Source organism: Aptenodytes patagonicus, chromosome 15 (assembly GCF_965638725.1).
Source record: "Aptenodytes patagonicus chromosome 15, bAptPat1.pri.cur, whole genome shotgun sequence".
Taxonomy (NCBI): Eukaryota; Metazoa; Chordata; class Aves; order Sphenisciformes; family Spheniscidae; genus Aptenodytes; species Aptenodytes patagonicus.
The window spans coordinates 11,096,321-11,118,511 of NC_134963.1; the positions used below are offsets into that span (position 1 = coordinate 11,096,321).

The following is a 22,191-nucleotide window of genomic DNA, read 5'->3' on the forward strand; positions in this document are numbered from 1 at the left end:
GCGATGGCCCGGGGGCTCCTGACGCAGCTGGGCTGGGAGGAGGGCAGGGAGGCACCCGGTGGAGTCCTGGGTGCCAACCGGGGAGCACAGGGGGAGCTCGGCCCTGCAGCATGGGGTAGGGACAGGGCAGCTGGGGATCATACCCTCCCCAAATGACACGGGATGGGCACAGACCTGGGGCTTTTAGGGACGGCCGAGATGGGACACAAGGCACAGCCACCTGCAGCACAGGGCAGGGCCATGGTGGGGACCTGCACCACCATCAAACAGGGACAGCTGAGACTCCTAACTGGCCCCTGCAATGGCAGGAGGTTTTTGTATCACTTCCCCAGTGCTTCGCGTCACTGTGGCACCAGCACTGCTGCTGTCGTAGTTACCACAGTAATAGACAGCCTCGTCCTCGGCTTGGACCCCAGTGATGGTTAACGTGCCCGTGGAGCCAGACAAGGATCCAGAGAATCGCGAAGGGATGTCCGAGGGTCTCTTGTCATTCCAGTAGATCACAGTGACGGGGGCACTGCCAGGAACCTTCTGCTGGTACCAGCCAGCATAAGCACTGCTGCTGCTAAGCCCGGAGCAGGTGATCTTGATGGTTCCTCCTGGGTTTGCTGACATCGAGGACGGCTGAGTCAGCGCTGCCTGGACCAGGGAACCTGGAGAGGGAGAGGAGAGAGGGGAGAAGACGGGGGTCAGCCAGTGCCCCAGGAGCACAGCCCTCCCCGGGCAGCAGGACAGAGATGGGCCCCCTGTGCCCAGAGGCCCCGGCCGGGCACAGTGAGTCTGGCCAGGGCACCTGAGCTGTGGGCGAGCACCGCGAGGAGGAGAGGAGCCCAGGCCATGGCGCGATCCCACCAGCTCCATGTCTCCACGCTGATGGAGTTCTTTTGCGGACCCCGACTCCCTTTTAAGCCCCCACCCACCTGGGGCATGGCCCCTCCATGCAAATCTGACCCCGTGCTCAGGGCCGGAGCCTGCCTGGCCTGCCCAGAGCACAGAGGGGCTGGGGCAGCACCAGCTGCAGACAGCTCTGGGCACGTGGAACGGGGCAGCAGCAACACCTTTCTGCCTGCCAGCCCCAGATGTTGGGAGATATCCCCCCATTCCTGCCCTCCTTCCCTTGGGTCCAGCTGCAGCCTTTCCCCCTGGCCAGCCCTTCTCCTGCCTGGTCATGGCCTTGGGTGAGCAGAGGAGACGGTCTCTGGCCCCATGCCTTTGAGCTCTGCCCCACAGCCCAGCACCCTCTGGATGGGCTCAGGCCCCTCACAGGCAATCCTCAGGGCACATCGTGGTGCCTGTGGGACAGCCCCAGTGGGCAGGGTCCCTGGGCATGGAGCTGCAAGCTCCCCTGGCCTGCAGCCCTTGATAGACTGTCAGGTGCCCAGGCTTCCCACCAGCAGGGCTTTGCTCCCCCAAACTCCTCATCCCAGGGTTTGAAGGTGAAGCTTTGTCCTGGCCCCTCGGCCAGCAGCACGGTCCTGCCTATCTGTGATAGGGCCAAGGTTTCAGCAGGCTGAACTCCCCCACCGTGATGCCGAGGAGTAGGGCAGAGACCTTGCTGCAGGCAGGTCCTGCCCAAGCACGTCCAGGCACCCCCCACCTGCAGCCCAGGCCAGCTGGGCTCCCCCAGCCTGCACCCAGCTGCGCCGGCCACCCCACACCCATGGCACTACCTACGGCTCCTCAGCCCACACCTCACCCTGCCTAGGACTTGAACGTGCCCACAGCACAAGGGCCTCTGCAACAGCCCAGCGGTGCCACACTCCCTCCCTGCGGCATGGCTCCAGCCGGAGCCCTTTGGCTGCAGGAGCTGTTGGACATTTCCATGCCAGTGCTCACACAGAGCCGTGCCAGCTGGACACCTCCAGGCCAGGAAGAAGTCTGCCAGCAGGCACAGCACCTCATGGCAGCTCCAGGGGAAGACGAGAGGGTGGTGGGGAGCAGGTGCCAGTGATGAGGGGGGTCCTGGTGCAGTGAGGGACAGGGGCAGGAGCAGGGCTGCTGGCAGTCATCCCCTCCCCAGATGACAGGGGACAGGCACAGACCTGGGGCTCTAAGGGACAGCCGAGACGGGACACCAGGCACAGCCACCTACACCACAGGGCAGCAGGGGCAGGGCCATGGCAAGGACCTGCCCCACCATCAAACGGGGACAGCAGGGACTCCTAACTAGCCTCTGCGATGGCAGGAGGTTTTTGTATAACTTCCCCATTGCTCTATGCCACCATTATAGCTGCTGTCATCGCCACCACAGTAGTAGACAGCCTCGTCCTCGGCTTGGACCCCAGTGATGGTTAACGTGCCCGTGGAGCCGGACTTGGATCCGGAGAATCGCGAAGGGATGTCCGAGGGTCTCTTGTTGCTCTGATAGATCACAGTGACGGGGGCACTGCCAGGAACCTTCTGCTGGTACCAGCCATAGCTGTAGCTGCTCCCGGAGCAGGTGATCCGGACGGTTTCTCCTGGGTTCGCTGACACCGAGGATGGCTGAGTCAGCGCTGCCTGGACCAGGGAACCTGGAGAGGGAGAGGAGAGAGGGGAGAAGACGGGGGTCAGCCAGTGCCCCAGGAGCACAGCCCTCCCCGGGCAGCGTGACGGGGCCCCTGTGCCCAAAGGTCCCAATGGCACAGAGGGACCACAGCCCCTACACAGAGCGCAAGGCCTGAGCCCTGGGGCCCTGGAGGAGAGCTGGCAGAAGCAAGAGGACGTGGCCGCCAGCAGCATGAGGCAGTGGGGCAGGTGATAAGGCAATGCCATGCCTTTTGTAGGGACAGGCACAGCCCCAGGGTCACCTCCTGCATGGCATGGTACAATCAGGAGGGCATTCACAGCCACGGCCATGCAGAGGGGACACGAACCTGTCTCAGCACCACAGCCCTGCTCTGCCGTGAGGGAGACGGGCAGAGAACCTCCATTTTTTAACTCCTCTGTAGCTCACGTCCACGTCTCTCTGCATCACTGTAACAGCATTGCTGCTGCTCTCCCAGCTACCACAGTAATAGACAGCCTCGTCCTCGGCTTGGACCCCAGTGATGGTTAACGTGTTCGTGGAGCCGGACGTGGAGCCGGAGAATCGCGAAGGGATGTCTGAGGGTCTCTTGTTGCTGCTGTAGATCACAGTGACAGGGGCACTGCCAGGTACCTTCTGCTGGAACCAGCCATACCAGCTGCTGCTCCCGGAGCAGGTGATCCGGACGGTTTCTCCCAGGTTTGCTGACACTGAGGGCGGCTGAGTCAGCGCTGCCTGGACCAGGGAACCTGGAGAGGGAGAGGAGAGAGGGGAGAAGAAGGGACTTGGCCCCAGGAGCACAGCCCTCCCCAGGCAGCGGGAAAGGGACAGGGCTCCTGTGCCCAGAGACCATGATGCCATGGAGGGACCCAGAGCCCCGCACACAGAGCCCAAGGCCAGAGCGCGAGGGTCCTGCAAGGAGAAGCGGCAGCAGCAAGAAGAGGGGTAATGCCAGAGTCGGTGCCTCCGTCGTGCTGACCAGCACTGCTGCCATCGTTGCTACCACAGTAATAGACAGCCTCGTCCTCGGCTTGGACCCCAGTGATGGTTAACGTGCCCGTGGTGCCGGACGCGGAGCCAGAGAATCGCGAAGGGATGTCCGAGGGTCTGTTGTTGTTATTGTAGATCACAGTGACAGGGCCACTCCCAGGTGTCTTCTGCTGGTACCAGCCATAGTAGCTGCCGCTGCTACCCCCGGAGCAGGTGATCCGGACGGTTTCTCCTGGGTTCGCTGACACCGAGGGCGGCTGAGTCAGCGCTGCCTGGACCAGGGAACCCGGAGAAGGAGAGGAGAGAGGGCAGAAGACGGGGGTCAGGCAGTGCCCCAGGAGCACAGCCCTCCCTGGGCAGCGGGACGGGGATGGGCCCCCTGAGCCCAAAGGCCCCAGCCAGGCACAGCCAGTCCGGCCGTGGGTGAGCACCGCGAGGAGGAGAGGGGCCCAGGCCACGGCGTCATGCCACCAGCTCTGCGTCCCCATGCCGATGGGGCTGTGCCATGGACCCCGACTCCCTCTTAAGCCCCCGCATGCCTGGGCACGGCCCCTCCGTGGAAACGTGGCCCCCAACGTTCACTGGCAGCTCCTGTCCCAGTGCTCCCCCTGCCCACTGCAGGCACGTCTCTGGCCCACCAAAAGGCACCGAGGTCGCTCTGGGCCGCCTGCTCCCTGGGCCACTCAGCTGGCAAAACCAGGTCCTGCTTCACACCAGGGCACCACAACCGCGTTTCTCTCAGGAGCCACAAGACTGTGACGAGCTGGATCGAGGTGTCCGGGCAAGTGCTCCTCGACTCTGGTTTTGGTAAATACAGCCTTAGCCAAGACACGTGCCAAGGGATGGCCGAAACACTTTTCTGCCCTGCCTTGCTGAAGCGGCCTCTGCAGCCGCCTTAGCCCGGCCTGCGTCCCTGGCCTCACCCACCCTTAGAGCATCCCTCTGCGGCAGCACAGCTCCTCCAGCCGCGCTCCCGCTCCCCTTCCCCTCCCGCCCCGGGCGCTTCTCCGCGGGGCTCCGCACCCGTGGCCGGCCCAGCACAAGCCCGCAGTGCACCCCCACTGCAGGCTGGTGCTCCGAGACCTCCCGGGCCAGGGGCCAGGATTGCTCCACCAGCACAGACGCTCCCACTTCTCAGCAGCACCGCGGGGACGAGGCAAAGCGCCCTGGCCTCCGCTACCTCTGGAGCATGAGGGCAAACGCCCAGCCTGCCCAGCCCCACACACCCGCGCAGAGCTCTCCACGCCACCCTTCCCAGACCCGCCTCTGCCTTTCCGTGCTGCTCCTAAGCAGGAGGTGGGACGGGTCTGCCGAAGCCGTTAGGGTCCTTGGGCCTCTCTGACAGACCCCAAAATGATTCAGGACTGCGTCTCAGGAAGCAAACAGCAGCTTCCTTTCGGCCCCCCGAGCCCCCTCACACCAAATTCCAGCCCCCCTTCACCTTTCAGAAGCATAATCAATAGGACCCGGACACATGAAGACGGGGATTTATTATTCTATGTTCGTTCTACAGAAGAGGTTCAATGCCAAGCTACCACCACCCCCTGTGACTCCCTTAGGCCAGGAACACAGCAGCCCCTCCTTAGACACAGGATATTTTCCACAGGCCTCTTTCTCTTAATCAGCAGCTGCTTCTGCTTCAAGTTCGGGTTCGCAACCAAGACTAACGCTTTTTTACAAGCTCACAAGCCAGAAAGTGTCGTGGCTGCTTCACAGTCCAACACGCCGCCGCAGCAGCAGCACCCCCCCGTGGCCTGCCTCCACTTCGACTTAACTGGAAGGAGAAGGAATGAAAGGCGGTGAGAAGTCAACAAGCAGGTTTGACCATGATTCAGTACTTCTTGAACTCAATTCTTTCTACTTGCACATCATCCTCAATTAGTTGGTACACATAAGTGACAACGGTGGAAGCCTGGATATCCATCAGTACAAATGAAGGGATGATGTTCCTGGAAAGAAAACATGCTTTGTTGATCTTCCCGATTAGCTTACACTTCTCGCTATTAACATACCTTATGCTTACGCATTCTAATACGCTTGGTTGCCAAGGGCTGGAGGGGTCTGGGAAACACTGCAGTCTGCAGGCACCGACAACAGCGTCTCGGGCAGAGTTGCACTTAGCCTAGAACAGCCCTCGAGGCTACTGAACAGCCTACGTCGTGTCAGGCTCAGACATTTAAGCTGACAGTGCCTCCAGAAGTCTGACTTCCTACAAAATATTGGCATGACGCTTCCGGGAAGACACCAGAAAGCCAAACGACTTCAAGACGCTGTGCAACTCGCCCCTCTCCGGGCCCAGGGAGCAGCCGCAGACGCACCAGTGCCGGGCTGTCACGCCCAACACGTGGGCTAAGTAAAACCCTGGTAACAGGGGAGCCCCACTGCGGTCCCCGGGAAGAGAGAGAGCTGGCCTCCTGGCGTGAAGGCTACCCAACAGTAAATAAACACACAGCTCCGGTGCCAACATCACATTTTGAGGGCAGGAACAACCAGCCGCACCGCAGGTCTGCATTACCGGGAGCTGTGTCACTTCCACATCCCAGAGCAGCAGCACCGTCAGGATCGCTGACACCCTTGCAGAGCAGACAGTTAACGGCCAAGCCAGAGCACCCAACCATGGCCACCCTGCAGGGCACCTGGACACTGATCAGCACTGCTGTCCTGGGCACCGCAGTAATAGACAGCCTCGTCCTCGGCTTGGACCCCAGTGATGGTTAACGTGTTTGTGGAGCCAGACTGGGATCCGGAGAATCGCGAAGGGATGTCCGAGGGTCTCTGGTTGCTGTTGTAGTGACGGGGGCACTGCCAGGTACCTTCTGCTGGAACCAGCCATACCAGCTGCTGCTCCCGGAGCAGGTGATCCGGACGGTTTCTCCCAGGTTTGCTGACACTGAGGGCGGCTGAGTCAGCGCTGCCTGGACCAGGGAACCTGGAGAGGGAGAGGAGAGAGGGGAGAAGAAGGGACTTGGCCCCAGGAGCACAGCCCTCCCCAGGCAGCGGGAAAGGGACAGGGCTCCTGTGCCCAGAGACCATGATGCCATGGAGGGACCCAGAGCCCCGCACACAGAGCCCAAGGCCAGAGCGCGAGGGTCCTGCAAGGAGAAGCGGCAGCAGCAAGAAGAGGGGTAATGCCAGAGTCGGTGCCTCCGTCGTGCTGACCAGCACTGCTGCCATCGTTGCTACCACAGTAATAGACAGCCTCGTCCTCGGCTTGGACCCCAGTGATGGTTAACGTGCCCGTGGTGCCGGACGCGGAGCCAGAGAATCGCGAAGGGATGTCCGAGGGTCTCTGGTTGTTGTTGTAGATCACAGTGACGGGGGCACTGCCAGGAACCTTCTGCTGGTACCAGCCAGCATAAGCATAGCTGCTGCCGCTGCTACCCCCGGAGCAGGTGATCCGGACGGTTTCTCCTGGGTTTGCTGACATCGAGGACGGCTGAGTCACTGCTGCCTGGACCAGGGAACCTGGAGAGGGAGAGGAGAGAGGGGAGGAGACAGGGGTCAGCAAGTGCCCCAGGAGCACAGCCCTCCCCGAGCAGCGGGACAGGGAATGCCACAATTGGAGGAGAACAGACCCGGACATGGTCACAGGCACATTTGGGGAGGTGAGCCCAGCACAACGCAGCCCAGCACAGAGGCAGCTCTGGCAGGAGCCAGAATGATGACATGGTGACATGTCATCAGTAGCAAGAGGCAGTGGGGTGGCAGACAATGCCACATTGTGAACTTTGTAGGCACAGGGACAATGGGCCCCAGCCACGGAGTCACCTCCAGTGCTCTGGGACACAAAAGGGAGGACATTCACAGCCACGGCTGTGCAGAGGGGACAGGAACCTGCCTCAGGCCCACAGCCACAACCCTGCTCGGCCAGGAGGGAGAAGGGCGGAAAAACATGCCTCTGATTTGGAGTCTGTGTCTCACTTCCTATTACTCATTGTCACCAGACACCATAGCTGCTGCTGCTGTCCAAGCCACCACAGTAATAGACAGCCTCGTCCTCGGCTTGGACCCCAGTGATGGTTAACGTGCCCGTGGAGCCGGACGTGGAGCCGGAGAATCGCGAAGGGATGTCCGAGGGTCTCTTGTTGCTGCTGTAGATCACAGTGACGGGGGCACTGCCAGGTACCTTCTGCTGGAACCAGCCATAGCTACCGCTACCCCCGGAGCAAGTGATCCGGACGGTTTCTCCCAGGTTCGCTGACACCGAGGACGGCTGAGTCAGCGCTGCCTGGACCAGGGAACCTGGAGAGGGAGAGGAGAGAGGGGAGAAGACGGGGGTCAGCCAGTGCCCCAGGAGCACAGCCCTCCCCAGGCAGCGGGATGGGGTCAGGGCCCCTCTTCCATAAGGTCCCGATACCACACAGGACCCAGAGCAACACGTTCAGAGCCCAAAGCCAGAGCCCTGGGGCCCCGGGAGGAGAGCTGGCAGAAGCAGGGACGGGGAGTGCCAGAGGTGGATAAGGGCCTCGGTCAGGGTATGGGCACATTATGGGGGAGCACAACCCTGCCCAGGCCAGAGCAGCCCAGCACAGAGGCAACTCCAACAGGAAGAGGAGGATGGGGATGCCAGGAGCAAGAGGCAGTTGGGCTGGGGACAAGGCAATGCCATGCCTTCTGTAGGGAGAGACACAAAGCGCCCCCGGGCCCAGAGTCATCTCGCGCACGGCATGGTACAGTCTGGAGAACATTCACAGGCACATCCTTGGACAGGGACAGGAACTTGCTCCAGCCCCACAGCTCTGCTCATCCAGGAGAGAGAAGGGCAGAGAACCTACATTTTTAAATCCTCTGTACCTCACTTCCACATCTCTCTGCGTCACTACAACAGCATCACTGCTGCTGTCCCTGCTACCACAGTAATAGACAGCCTCGTCCTCGGCTTGGACCCCAGTGATGGTTAACGTGCCCGTGGTGCCGGACTGGGATCCGGAGAATCGCGAAGGGATGTCCGAGGGTCTGTTGGTGTTATCGTAGATCACAGTGACGGGGGCACTGCCAGGAACCTTCTGCTGGTACCAGCCAACAGCATAACTGCTGCTGTCAATCCCGGAGCAGGTGATCCGGATGGTTCCTCCTGGGTTTGCTGACATCGAGGGCGGCTGAGTCAGCGCTGCCTGGACCAGGGAACCTGGAGAGGGAGAGGAGAGAGGGGAGGAGACGGGGGTCAGGCAGTGCCCCAGGAGCACAGCCCTCCCTGGGCAGTGGGACAGGGAATGCCACAATCAGAGGAGAACAGACCCGGACGTGGTGTCCTGGTCTTGGCTGGGATAGAGTTAATTTTCTTCCCAGTAGCTGGTACAGTGCTGTGGTTTGGATTTAGGACAAGGATAATGTTGATAACACACTGATGTTTTAGTTGTTGCTAAGCAGTGCTTACGCTAGTCAAGGACTGTTCAGCTTTCCGTGCTGTACCGACCGAGAAGGCTGGAGGTGCACGAGAAGCTGGGAGGGGGCACAGCCAGGACAGCTGGCCCAAACTGGCCAGAGGGATATTCCATACCATGGGACATCATGCTCATTTTCTCTGATTTTGGAGTCTGTGTCTCACTTCCTATTACACATTGTCACCAGACACCATAGCTGCTGCCATCGTAGCCACCACAGTAATAGACAGCCTCGTCCTCGGCTTGGACCCCAGTGATGGTTAACGTGCCCGTGGAGCCGGACGTGGATCCGGAGAATCGCGAAGGGATGTCCGAGGGTCTCTTGTCATTAGCATAGATCACAGTGACGGGGGCACTGCCAGGAACCTTCTGCTGGAACCAGCCGTAGTAGCTGTTGCTGCTCCCGGAGCAGGTGATCCGGACGGTTTCTCCCAGGTTCGCTGACACCGAGAACGGCTGAGTCAGCGCTGCCTGGACCAGGGAACCTGGAGAGGGAGAGGAGAGAGGGGAGGAGACGGGGATCAGCCAGTGCCCCAAGAGCACAGCCCTCCCCTGATGGGTGATGGTGGGACAGCAGAAATTCCTAACTGGTCCCTGTGAAGATGGGAGGTTTCTGTATCACTTCCCCGTTGCTCTGTGTCACTGTGGGATCATAACTGCTGCTGTCGGGGCCACCACAGTAATAGACAGCCTCGTCCTCGGCTTGGACCCCAGTGATGGTTAACGTGCTCGTGGAGCCGGACGTGGATCCGGAGAATCGCGAAGGGATGTCCGAGGGTCTCTTGTCATTAGCATAGATCACAGTGACGGGGGCACTGCCAGGAACCTTCTGCTGGAACCAGCCATAGTAGTTGTTAATCTTGGAGCAGGATATCCAAGTGTTTACTCTTGGGGACATGTACATTGAGGGTGGCTCGGTAGGCCCTGCCTGCAGACCAGAGAGGGAGAGGAGAGAGGGGAGAAGACGGGGGTCAGCAAGTGCCCCAGGAGCACAGCCCTCCCTGGGCAGCGGGACAGTGACGGGACTCCTCTGCCTGCAGGCACATGGATGGGACACCCTGGGTGCAGCCCCAAGCCCAGGCGCTCCCTGAGGGGTGGCTGTAGCCAGAGGCTGGACACCCTCCCTGCCCGCTGCCCCTCGGGGCACACCTCATCCCTGTCACTGCGACCGGGCAGCCCAGGGGCACGACCTGCCGTGGGCACCCAGAGTTTGCAGCAGTCTGGAGACACCCCTGCCCATGCCCCAGATGAGGCCACGTCCAGGCCAGCAGCCAGTGGCTGCATGCAGGAGGTCCCCAGTCGGTGAGAAGCTGCATGGGGAGACAGTGTGTGACAGAGGGAATGGAGGCACCTCCAGCACAGCACGGGCTGGTGAGAGGCACCACCATGGAGACCAGAGACGGGGGACTGCCTGGGCAGGGGGCATGAGCTCCGGTGGGGACTTTCCAAGGTCAAATGTGCCCCAGGTAACACCCTCTCCCCACACACCTTCTGTCCCCACGGCAGCACAAAGCACCCAGGGCACATGGGCTCTGGCTCTTGGGCTCCTCCGCACCCCTTGGGATGAGTCAGGAACGCCCCCAAATGCAGCCAGGCCCAGAGTACGCTGGAGGGGAATGGAAAGGGGAGACGCAGTGCCTGGCGGCTTACAGCATAGCCCTGCAATGGACAGACCTTCCCAGAGCCAATGGGTCCCTACCCAGCCCAGGGATTATCCCAAACCCCACCTCTGCTCATCTCCAAGGAAAGGCTCTCAGACACAAGAAGGACAGAAACTCCCCCTGCCCAGCAGCACGACACTACTGCCCCATGGAAACCATGGCTTGCATGTGCCTGGGGCAAGGCAGGAGGTGCTCAGCACCACACACCGACACTGCACTGATAGCACCAGAGGGGAGGTGGCATCAGGACAGAGATGCAGGCAAAACCCTGCAAAGGCAGAGCCAGAACAGGTGCAAGTGCAAAAGGGAGCCAACTGCCTACCCTCTGCAGCTCTTCCCCACACAGGGGAGGCGTAGGAACAAACAGGACAGAAAAAACTAATCTCAGCATCACCATGACCCTGACCAGCATTGCTGCTGCCGTCCCAGCCACCGCAGTAATAGACAGCCTCGTCCTCGGCTTGGACCCCAGTGATGGTTAACGTGCCCGTGGTGCCGGACTGGGATCCGGAGAATCGCGAAGGGATGTCCGAGGGTCTCTTGTTGCTCTGATAGATCACAGTGACGGGGGCACTGCCAGGAACCTTCTGCTGGTACCAGCCATAGCTGTAGCTGCTCCCGGAGCAGGTGATCCGGACGGTTTCTCCTGGGTTCGCTGACACCGAGGATGGCTGAGTCAGCGCTGCCTGGACCAGGGAACCTGGAGAGGGAGAGGAGAGAGGGGAGAAGACGGGGGTCAGCCAGTGCCCCAGGAGCACAGCCCTCCCCGGGCAGCGTGACGGGGCCCCTGTGCCCAAAGGTCCCAATGGCACAGAGGGACCACAGCCCCTACACAGAGCGCAAGGCCTGAGCCCTGGGGCCCTGGAGGAGAGCTGGCAGAAGCAAGAGGACGTGGCCGCCAGCAGCATGAGGCAGTGGGGCAGGTGATAAGGCAATGCCATGCCTTTTGTAGGGACAGGCACAGCCCCAGGGTCACCTCCTGCATGGCATGGTACAATCAGGAGGGCATTCACAGCCACGGCCATGCAGAGGGGACACGAACCTGTCTCAGCACCACAGCCCTGCTCTGCCGTGAGGGAGACGGGCAGAGAACCTCCATTTTTTAACTCCTCTGTAGCTCACGTCCACGTCTCTCTGCATCACTGTAACAGCATTGCTGCTGCTCTCCCAGCTACCACAGTAATAGACAGCCTCGTCCTCGGCTTGGACCCCAGTGATGGTTAACGTGTTCGTGGAGCCGGACGTGGAGCCGGAGAATCGCGAAGGGATGTCTGAGGGTCTCTTGTTGCTGCTGTAGATCACAGTGACAGGGGCACTGCCAGGTACCTTCTGCTGGAACCAGCCATACCAGCTGCTGCTCCCGGAGCAGGTGATCCGGACGGTTTCTCCCAGGTTTGCTGACACTGAGGGCGGCTGAGTCAGCGCTGCCTGGACCAGGGAACCTGGAGAGGGAGAGGAGAGAGGGGAGAAGAAGGGACTTGGCCCCAGGAGCACAGCCCTCCCCAGGCAGCGGGAAAGGGACAGGGCTCCTGTGCCCAGAGACCATGATGCCATGGAGGGACCCAGAGCCCCGCACACAGAGCCCAAGGCCAGAGCGCGAGGGTCCTGCAAGGAGAAGCGGCAGCAGCAAGAAGAGGGGTAATGCCAGAGTCGGTGCCTCCGTCGTGCTGACCAGCACTGCTGCCATCGTTGCTACCACAGTAATAGACAGCCTCGTCCTCGGCTTGGACCCCAGTGATGGTTAACGTGCCCGTGGTGCCGGACGCGGAGCCAGAGAATCGCGAAGGGATGTCCGAGGGTCTCTTGTTGTTATTGTAGATCACAGTGACAGGGCCACTCCCAGGTGTCTTCTGCTGGTACCAGCCATAGTAGCTGCCGCTGCTACCCCCGGAGCAGGTGATCCGGACGGTTTCTCCTGGGTTCGCTGACACCGAGGGCGGCTGAGTCAGTGCTGCCTGGACCAGGGAACCCGGAGAAGGAGAGGAGAGAGGGCAGAAGACGGGGGTCAGGCAGTGCCCCAGGAGCACAGCCCTCCCTGGGCAGCGGGACGGGGATGGGCCCCCTGAGCCCAAAGGCCCCAGCCAGGCACAGCCAGTCCGGCCGTGGGTGAGCACCGCGAGGAGGAGAGGGGCCCAGGCCACGGCGTCATGCCACCAGCTCTGCGTCCCCATGCCGATGGGGCTGTGCCATGGACCCCGACTCCCTCTTAAGCCCCCGCATGCCTGGGCACGGCCCCTCCGTGGAAACGTGGCCCCCAACGTTCACTGGCAGCTCCTGTCCCAGTGCTCCCCCTGCCCACTGCAGGCACGTCTCTGGCCCACCAAAAGGCACCGAGGTCGCTCTGGGCCGCCTGCTCCCTGGGCCACTCAGCTGGCAAAACCAGGTCCTGCTTCACACCAGGGCACCACAACCGCGTTTCTCTCAGGAGCCACAAGACTGTGACGAGCTGGATCGAGGTGTCCGGGCAAGTGCTCCTCGACTCTGGTTTTGGTAAATACAGCCTTAGCCAAGACACGTGCCAAGGGATGGCCGAAACACTTTTCTGCCCTGCCTTGCTGAAGCGGCCTCTGCAGCCGCCTTAGCCCGGCCTGCGTCCCTGGCCTCACCCACCCTTAGAGCATCCCTCTGCGGCAGCACAGCTCCTCCAGCCGCGCTCCCGCTCCCCTTCCCCTCCCGCCCCGGGCGCTTCTCCGCGGGGCTCCGCACCCGTGGCCGGCCCAGCACAAGCCCGCAGTGCACCCCCACTGCAGGCTGGTGCTCCGAGACCTCCCGGGCCAGGGGCCAGGATTGCTCCACCAGCACAGACGCTCCCACTTCTCAGCAGCACCGCGGGGACGAGGCAAAGCGCCCTGGCCTCCGCTACCTCTGGAGCATGAGGGCAAACGCCCAGCCTGCCCAGCCCCACACACCCGCGCAGAGCTCTCCACGCCACCCTTCCCAGACCCGCCTCTGCCTTTCCGTGCTGCTCCTAAGCAGGAGGTGGGACGGGTCTGCCGAAGCCGTTAGGGTCCTTGGGCCTCTCTGACAGACCCCAAAATGATTCAGGACTGCGTCTCAGGAAGCAAACAGCAGCTTCCTTTCGGCCCCCCGAGCCCCCTCACACCAAATTCCAGCCCCCCTTCACCTTTCAGAAGCATAATCAATAGGACCCGGACACATGAAGACGGGGATTTATTATTCTATGTTCGTTCTACAGAAGAGGTTCAATGCCAAGCTACCACCACCCCCTGTGACTCCCTTAGGCCAGGAACACAGCAGCCCCTCCTTAGACACAGGATATTTTCCACAGGCCTCTTTCTCTTAATCAGCAGCTGCTTCTGCTTCAAGTTCGGGTTCGCAACCAAGACTAACGCTTTTTTACAAGCTCACAAGCCAGAAAGTGTCGTGGCTGCTTCACAGTCCAACACACCGCCGCAGCAGCAGCACCCCCCCGTGGCCTGCCTCCACTTCGACTTAACTGGAAGGAGAAGGAATGAAAGGCGGTGAGAAGTCAACAAGCAGGTTTGACCATGATTCAGTACTTCTTGAACTCAATTCTTTCTACTTGCACATCATCCTCAATTAGTTGGTACACATAAGTGACAACGGTGGAAGCCTGGATATCCATCAGTACAAATGAAGGGATGATGTTCCTGGAAAGAAAACATGCTTTGTTGATCTTCCCGATTAGCTTACACTTCTCGCTATTAACATACCTTATGCTTACGCATTCTAATACGCTTGGTTGCCAAGGGCTGGAGGGGTCTGGGAAACACTGCAGTCTGCAGGCACCGACAACAGCGTCTCGGGCAGAGTTGCACTTAGCCTAGAACAGCCCTCGAGGCTACTGAACAGCCTACGTCGTGTCAGGCTCAGACATTTAAGCTGACAGTGCCTCCAGAAGTCTGACTTCCTACAAAATATTGGCATGACGCTTCCGGGAAGACACCAGAAAGCCAAACGACTTCAAGACGCTGTGCAACTCGCCCCTCTCCGGGCCCAGGGAGCAGCCGCAGACGCACCAGTGCCGGGCTGTCACGCCCAACACGTGGGCTAAGTAAAACCCTGGTAACAGGGGAGCCCCACTGCGGTCCCCGGGAAGAGAGAGAGCTGGCCTCCTGGCGTGAAGGCTACCCAACAGTAAATAAACACACAGCTCCGGTGCCAACATCACATTTTGAGGGCAGGAACAACCAGCCGCACCGCAGGTCTGCATTACCGGGAGCTGTGTCACTTCCACATCCCAGAGCAGCAGCACCGTCAGGATCGCTGACACCCTTGCAGAGCAGACAGTTAACGGCCAAGCCAGAGCACCCAACCATGGCCACCCTGCAGGGCACCTGGACACTGATCAGCACTGCTGTCCTGGGCACCGCAGTAATAGACAGCCTCGTCCTCGGCTTGGACCCCAGTGATGGTTAACGTGTTCGTGGAGCCAGACTGGGATCCGGAGAATCGCGAAGGGATGTCCGAGGGTCTCTGGTTGCTGTTGTAGTGACGGGGGCACTGCCAGGTACCTTCTGCTGGAACCAGCCATACCAGCTGCTGCTCCCGGAGCAGGTGATCCGGACGGTTTCTCCCAGGTTTGCTGACACTGAGGGCGGCTGAGTCAGCGCTGCCTGGACCAGGGAACCTGGAGAGGGAGAGGAGAGAGGGGAGAAGAAGGGACTTGGCCCCAGGAGCACAGCCCTCCCCAGGCAGCGGGAAAGGGACAGGGCTCCTGTGCCCAGAGACCATGATGCCATGGAGGGACCCAGAGCCCCGCACACAGAGCCCAAGGCCAGAGCGCGAGGGTCCTGCAAGGAGAAGCGGCAGCAGCAAGAAGAGGGGTAATGCCAGAGTCGGTGCCTCCGTCGTGCTGACCAGCACTGCTGCCATCGTTGCTACCACAGTAATAGACAGCCTCGTCCTCGGCTTGGACCCCAGTGATGGTTAACGTGCCCGTGGTGCCGGACGCGGAGCCAGAGAATCGCGAAGGGATGTCCGAGGGTCTCTGGTTGTTGTTGTAGATCACAGTGACGGGGGCACTGCCAGGAACCTTCTGCTGGTACCAGCCAGCATAAGCATAGCTGCTGCCGCTGCTACCCCCGGAGCAGGTGATCCGGACGGTTTCTCCTGGGTTTGCTGACATCGAGGACGGCTGAGTCACTGCTGCCTGGACCAGGGAACCTGGAGAGGGAGAGGAGAGAGGGGAGGAGACAGGGGTCAGCAAGTGCCCCAGGAGCACAGCCCTCCCCGAGCAGCGGGACAGGGAATGCCACAATTGGAGGAGAACAGACCCGGACATGGTCACAGGCACATTTGGGGAGGTGAGCCCAGCACAACGCAGCCCAGCACAGAGGCAGCTCTGGCAGGAGCCAGAATGATGACATGGTGACATGTCATCAGTAGCAAGAGGCAGTGGGGTGGCAGACAATGCCACATTGTGAACTTTGTAGGCACAGGGACAATGGGCCCCAGCCACGGAGTCACCTCCAGTGCTCTGGGACACAAAAGGGAGGACATTCACAGCCACGGCTGTGCAGAGGGGACAGGAACCTGCCTCAGGCCCACAGCCACAACCCTGCTCGGCCAGGAGGGAGAAGGGCGGAAAAACATGCCTCTGATTTGGAGTCTGTGTCTCACTTCCTATTACTCATTGTCACCAGACACCATAGCTGCTGCTGCTGTCCAAGCCACCACAGTAATAGACAGCCTCGTCCTCGGCTTGGACCCCAGTGATGGTTAACGTGCCCGTGGAGCCGGACGTGGAGCCGGAGAATCGCGAAGGGATGTCCGAGGGTCTCTTGTTGCTGCTGTAGATCACAGTGACGGGGGCACTGCCAGGTACCTTCTGCTGGAACCAGCCATAGCTACCGCTACCCCCGGAGCAAGTGATCCGGACGGTTTCTCCCAGGTTCGCTGACACCGAGGACGGCTGAGTCAGCGCTGCCTGGACCAGGGAACCTGGAGAGGGAGAGGAGAGAGGGGAGAAGACGGGGGTCAGCCAGTGCCCCAGGAGCACAGCCCTCCCCAGGCAGCGGGATGGGGTCAGGGCCCCTCTTCCATAAGGTCCCGATACCACACAGGACCCAGAGCAACACGTTCAGAGCCCAAAGCCAGAGCCCTGGGGCCCCGGGAGGAGAGCTGGCAGAAGCAGGGACGGGGAGTGCCAGAGGTGGATAAGGGCCTCGGTCAGGGTATGGGCACATTATGGGGGAGCACAACCCTGCCCAGGCCAGAGCAGCCCAGCACAGAGGCAACTCCAACAGGAAGAGGAGGATGGGGATGCCAGGAGCAAGAGGCAGTTGGGCTGGGGACAAGGCAATGCCATGCCTTCTGTAGGGAGAGACACAAAGCGCCCCCGGGCCCAGAGTCATCTCGCGCACGGCATGGTACAGTCTGGAGAACATTCACAGGCACATCCTTGGACAGGGACAGGAACTTGCTCCAGCCCCACAGCTCTGCTCATCCAGGAGAGAGAAGGGCAGAGAACCTACATTTTTAAATCCTCTGTACCTCACTTCCACATCTCTCTGCGTCACTACAACAGCATCACTGCTGCTGTCCCTGCTACCACAGTAATAGACAGCCTCGTCCTCGGCTTGGACCCCAGTGATGGTTAACGTGCCCGTGGTGCCGGACTGGGATCCGGAGAATCGCGAAGGGATGTCCGAGGGTCTGTTGGTGTTATCGTAGATCACAGTGACGGGGGCACTGCCAGGAACCTTCTGCTGGTACCAGCCAACAGCATAACTGCTGCTGTCAATCCCGGAGCAGGTGATCCGGATGGTTCCTCCTGGGTTTGCTGACATCGAGGGCGGCTGAGTCAGCGCTGCCTGGACCAGGGAACCTGGAGAGGGAGAGGAGAGAGGGGAGGAGACGGGGGTCAGGCAGTGCCCCAGGAGCACAGCCCTCCCTGGGCAGTGGGACAGGGAATGCCACAATCAGAGGAGAACAGACCCGGACGTGGTGTCCTGGTCTTGGCTGGGATAGAGTTAATTTTCTTCCCAGTAGCTGGTACAGTGCTGTGGTTTGGATTTAGGACAAGGATAATGTTGATAACACACTGATGTTTTAGTTGTTGCTAAGCAGTGCTTACGCTAGTCAAGGACTGTTCAGCTTTCCGTGCTGTACCGACCGAGAAGGCTGGAGGTGCACGAGAAGCTGGGAGGGGGCACAGCCAGGACAGCTGGCCCAAACTGGCCAGAGGGATATTCCATACCATGGGACATCATGCTCATTTTCTCTGATTTTGGAGTCTGTGTCTCACTTCCTATTACACATTGTCACCAGACACCATAGCTGCTGCCATCGTAGCCACCACAGTAATAGACAGCCTCGTCCTCGGCTTGGACCCCAGTGATGGTTAACGTGCCCGTGGAGCCGGACGTGGATCCGGAGAATCGCGAAGGGATGTCCGAGGGTCTCTTGTCATTAGCATAGATCACAGTGACGGGGGCACTGCCAGGAACCTTCTGCTGGAACCAGCCGTAGTAGCTGTTGCTGCTCCCGGAGCAGGTGATCCGGACGGTTTCTCCCAGGTTCGCTGACACCGAGAACGGCTGAGTCAGCGCTGCCTGGACCAGGGAACCTGGAGAGGGAGAGGAGAGAGGGGAGGAGACGGGGATCAGCCAGTGCCCCAAGAGCACAGCCCTCCCCTGATGGGTGATGGTGGGACAGCAGAAATTCCTAACTGGTCCCTGTGAAGATGGGAGGTTTCTGTATCACTTCCCCGTTGCTCTGTGTCACTGTGGGATCATAACTGCTGCTGTCGGGGCCACCACAGTAATAGACAGCCTCGTCCTCGGCTTGGACCCCAGTGATGGTTAACGTGCTCGTGGAGCCGGACGTGGATCCGGAGAATCGCGAAGGGATGTCCGAGGGTCTCTTGTCATTAGCATAGATCACAGTGACGGGGGCACTGCCAGGAACCTTCTGCTGGAACCAGCCATAGTAGTTGTTAATCTTGGAGCAGGATATCCAAGTGTTTACTCTTGGGGACATGTACATTGAGGGTGGCTCGGTAGGCCCTGCCTGCAGACCAGAGAGGGAGAGGAGAGAGGGGAGAAGACGGGGGTCAGCAAGTGCCCCAGGAGCACAGCCCTCCCTGGGCAGCGGGACAGTGACGGGACTCCTCTGCCTGCAGGCACATGGATGGGACACCCTGGGTGCAGCCCCAAGCCCAGGCGCTCCCTGAGGGGTGGCTGTAGCCAGAGGCTGGACACCCTCCCTGCCCGCTGCCCCTCGGGGCACACCTCATCCCTGTCACTGCGACCGGGCAGCCCAGGGGCACGACCTGCCGTGGGCACCCAGAGTTTGCAGCAGTCTGGAGACACCCCTGCCCATGCCCCAGATGAGGCCACGTCCAGGCCAGCAGCCAGTGGCTGCATGCAGGAGGTCCCCAGTCGGTGAGAAGCTGCATGGGGAGACAGTGTGTGACAGAGGGAATGGAGGCACCTCCAGCACAGCACGGGCTGGTGAGAGGCACCACCATGGAGACCAGAGACGGGGGACTGCCTGGGCAGGGGGCATGAGCTCCGGTGGGGACTTTCCAAGGTCAAATGTGCCCCAGGTAACACCCTCTCCCCACACACCTTCTGTCCCCACGGCAGCACAAAGCACCCAGGGCACATGGGCTCTGGCTCTTGGGCTCCTCCGCACCCCTTGGGATGAGTCAGGAACGCCCCCAAATGCAGCCAGGCCCAGAGTACGCTGGAGGGGAATGGAAAGGGGAGACGCAGTGCCTGGCGGCTTACAGCATAGCCCTGCAATGGACAGACCTTCCCAGAGCCAATGGGTCCCTACCCAGCCCAGGGATTATCCCAAACCCCACCTCTGCTCATCTCCAAGGAAAGGCTCTCAGACACAAGAAGGACAGAAACTCCCCCTGCCCAGCAGCACGACACTACTGCCCCATGGAAACCATGGCTTGCATGTGCCTGGGGCAAGGCAGGAGGTGCTCAGCACCACACACCGACACTGCACTGATAGCACCAGAGGGGAGGTGGCATCAGGACAGAGATGCAGGCAAAACCCTGCAAAGGCAGAGCCAGAACAGGTGCAAGTGCAAAAGGGAGCCAACTGCCTACCCTCTGCAGCTCTTCCCCACACAGGGGAGGCGTAGGAACAAACAGGACAGAAAAAACTAATCTCAGCATCACCATGACCCTGACCAGCATTGCTGCTGCCGTCCCAGCCACCGCAGTAATAGACAGCCTCGTCCTCGGCTTGGACCCCAGTGATGGTTAACGTGCCCGTGGTGCCGGACTGGGATCCGGAGAATCGCGAAGGGATGTCTGAGGGTCTATTGGTGTTATCGTAGATCACAGTGACGGGGGCACTGCCAGGAACCTTCTGCTGGTACCAGCCATAGTAGCTGCCGCTGCTGCCGCCCCCGGAGCAGGTGATCCGGACGGTTTCTCCTGGGTTCGCTGACACCGAGGACGGCTGAGTCAGCGCTGCCTGGACCAGGGAACCTGGAGAGGGAGAGGAGAGAGGGGAGGAGACGGGGGTCAGGCAGTGCCCCAGGAGCACAGCCCTCCCTGGGCAGTGGGACAGGGAATGCCACAATCAGAGGAGAACAGACCCGGACGTGATGTCCTGGTCTCGGCTGGGATAGAGTTAATTTTCTTCCTGGTAGCTGGTACAGTGCTGTGGTTTGGATTTAGGATGAGAATAATGTTGAAAACACACCGGTGTTTTAGCTGTTGCTAAGCAGTGCTTACACTAGCCAAGGACTGTTCAGCTTTCCGTGCTGTACCGACCGAGAAGGCTGGAGGTGCACAAGAAGCTGGGAGGGGGCACAGCCAGGACAGCTGGCCCAAACTGGCCAGAGGGATATTCCATACCATGGGACGTCATGCCCATTTTCTCTGATTTTGGAGTCTGTGTCTCACTTCCTATTACACATTGTCACCAGACACCATAGCTGCTGCCATCGTAGCCACCACAGTAATAGACAGCCTCGTCCTCGGCTTGGACCCCAGTGATGGTTAACGTGCCCGTGGTGCCGGACGTGGATCCGGAGAATCGCGAAGGGATGTCTGAGGGTCTCTTGTTGCTCTCATAGATCACAGTGACAGGGCCACTGCCAGGAACCTTCTGCTGGTACCAGCCAACATAGCTGCTGCTGCTGCCGCCCCCGGAGCAGGTGATCCGGACGGTTTCTCCCAGGTTTGCTGACACTGAGGGCGGCTGAGTCAGTGCTGCCTGGACCAGGGAACCTGGAGAGGGAGAGGAGAGAGGGGAGGAGACGGGACTTGGCCCCAGGAGCACAGCCCTCCCCAGGCAGCGGGAAAGGGACAGGGCTCCTGTGCCCAGAGACCATGATGCCATGGAGGGACCCAGAGCCCCGCACACAGAGCCCAAGGCCAGAGCGCGAGGGTCCTGCAAGGAGAAGCGGCAGCAGCAAGAAGAGGGGTAATGCCAGAGTCGGTGCCTCCGTCGTGCTGACCAGCACTGCTGCCATCGTTGCTACCACAGTAATAGACAGCCTCGTCCTCGGCTTGGACCCCAGTGATGGTTAACGTGCCCGTGGTGCCGGACACAGAGCCAGAGAATCGTGAAGGGATGTCCGAGGGTCTCTTGTTGTCATTGTAGATCACAGTGACAGGGCCACTCCCAGGTGTCTTCTGCTGGTACCAGCCGACACCACTGCCGCTGCTACCCCCGGAGCAGGTGATCCGGACGGTTTCTCCCGGGTTCGCTGACATCGAGGGCGGCTGAGTCAGTGCTGCCTGGACCAGGGAACCCGGAGAAGGAGAGGAGAGAGGGCAGAAGACGGGGGTCAGGCAGTGCCCCAGGAGCACAGCCCTCCCTGGGCAGCGGGACGGGGATGGGCCCCCTGAGCCCAAAGGCCCCAGCCAGGCACAGCCAGTCCGGCCGTGGGTGAGCACCACGAGGAGGAGAGGGGCCCAGGCCACGGCGTCATGCCACCAGCTCTGCGTCCCCACGCCGATGGGGCTGTGCCATGGACCCCGACTCCCTCTTAAGCCCCCGCATGCCTGGGCACGGCCCCTCCGTGGAAACGTGGCCCCCAACGTTCACTGGCAGCTCCTGTCCCAGTGCTCCCCCTGCCCACTGCAGGCACGTCTCTGGCCCACCAAAAGGCACCGAGGTCGCTCTGGGCCGCCTGCTCCCTGGGCCACTCAGCTGGCAAAACCAGGTCCTGCTTCACACCAGGGCACCACAACCGCGTTTCTCTCAGGAGCCACAAGACTGTGACGAGCTGGATCGAGGTGTCCGGGCAAGTGCTCCTCGACTCTGGTTTTGGTAAATACAGCCTTAGCCAAGACACGTGCCAAGGGATGGCCGAAACACTTTTCTGCCCTGCCTTGCTGAAGCGGCCTCTGCAGCCGCCTTAGCCCGGCCTGCGTCCCTGGCCTCACCCACCCTTAGAGCATCCCTCTGCGGCAGCACAGCTCCTCCAGCCGCGCTCCCGCTCCCCTTCCCCTCCCGCCCCGGGCGCTTCTCCGCGGGGCTCCGCACCCGTGGCCGGCCCAGCACAAGCCCGCAGTGCACCCCCACTGCAGGCTGGTGCTCCGAGACCTCCCGGGCCAGGGGCCAGGATTGCTCCACCAGCACAGACGCTCCCACTTCTCAGCAGCACCGCGGGGACGAGGCAAAGCGCCCTGGCCTCCGCTACCTCTGGAGCATGAGGGCAAACGCCCAGCCTGCCCAGCCCCACACA

General features: G+C 60.9%; 1 gene segment (V, D, J or C); it reads right to left on the reverse strand.

The window, feature by feature from the left end:
* Window positions 1-285: 285 nt before the first annotated feature.
* LOC143167577 (Ig lambda chain V-1 region-like) lies at window positions 286-839 on the reverse strand. The segment is given in 2 exon segments: window positions 286-653; window positions 794-839. Coding segments are annotated over 2 exon segments (414 nt in total).
* Between the last annotated feature and the right edge of the window lie 21,352 nt (window positions 840-22,191).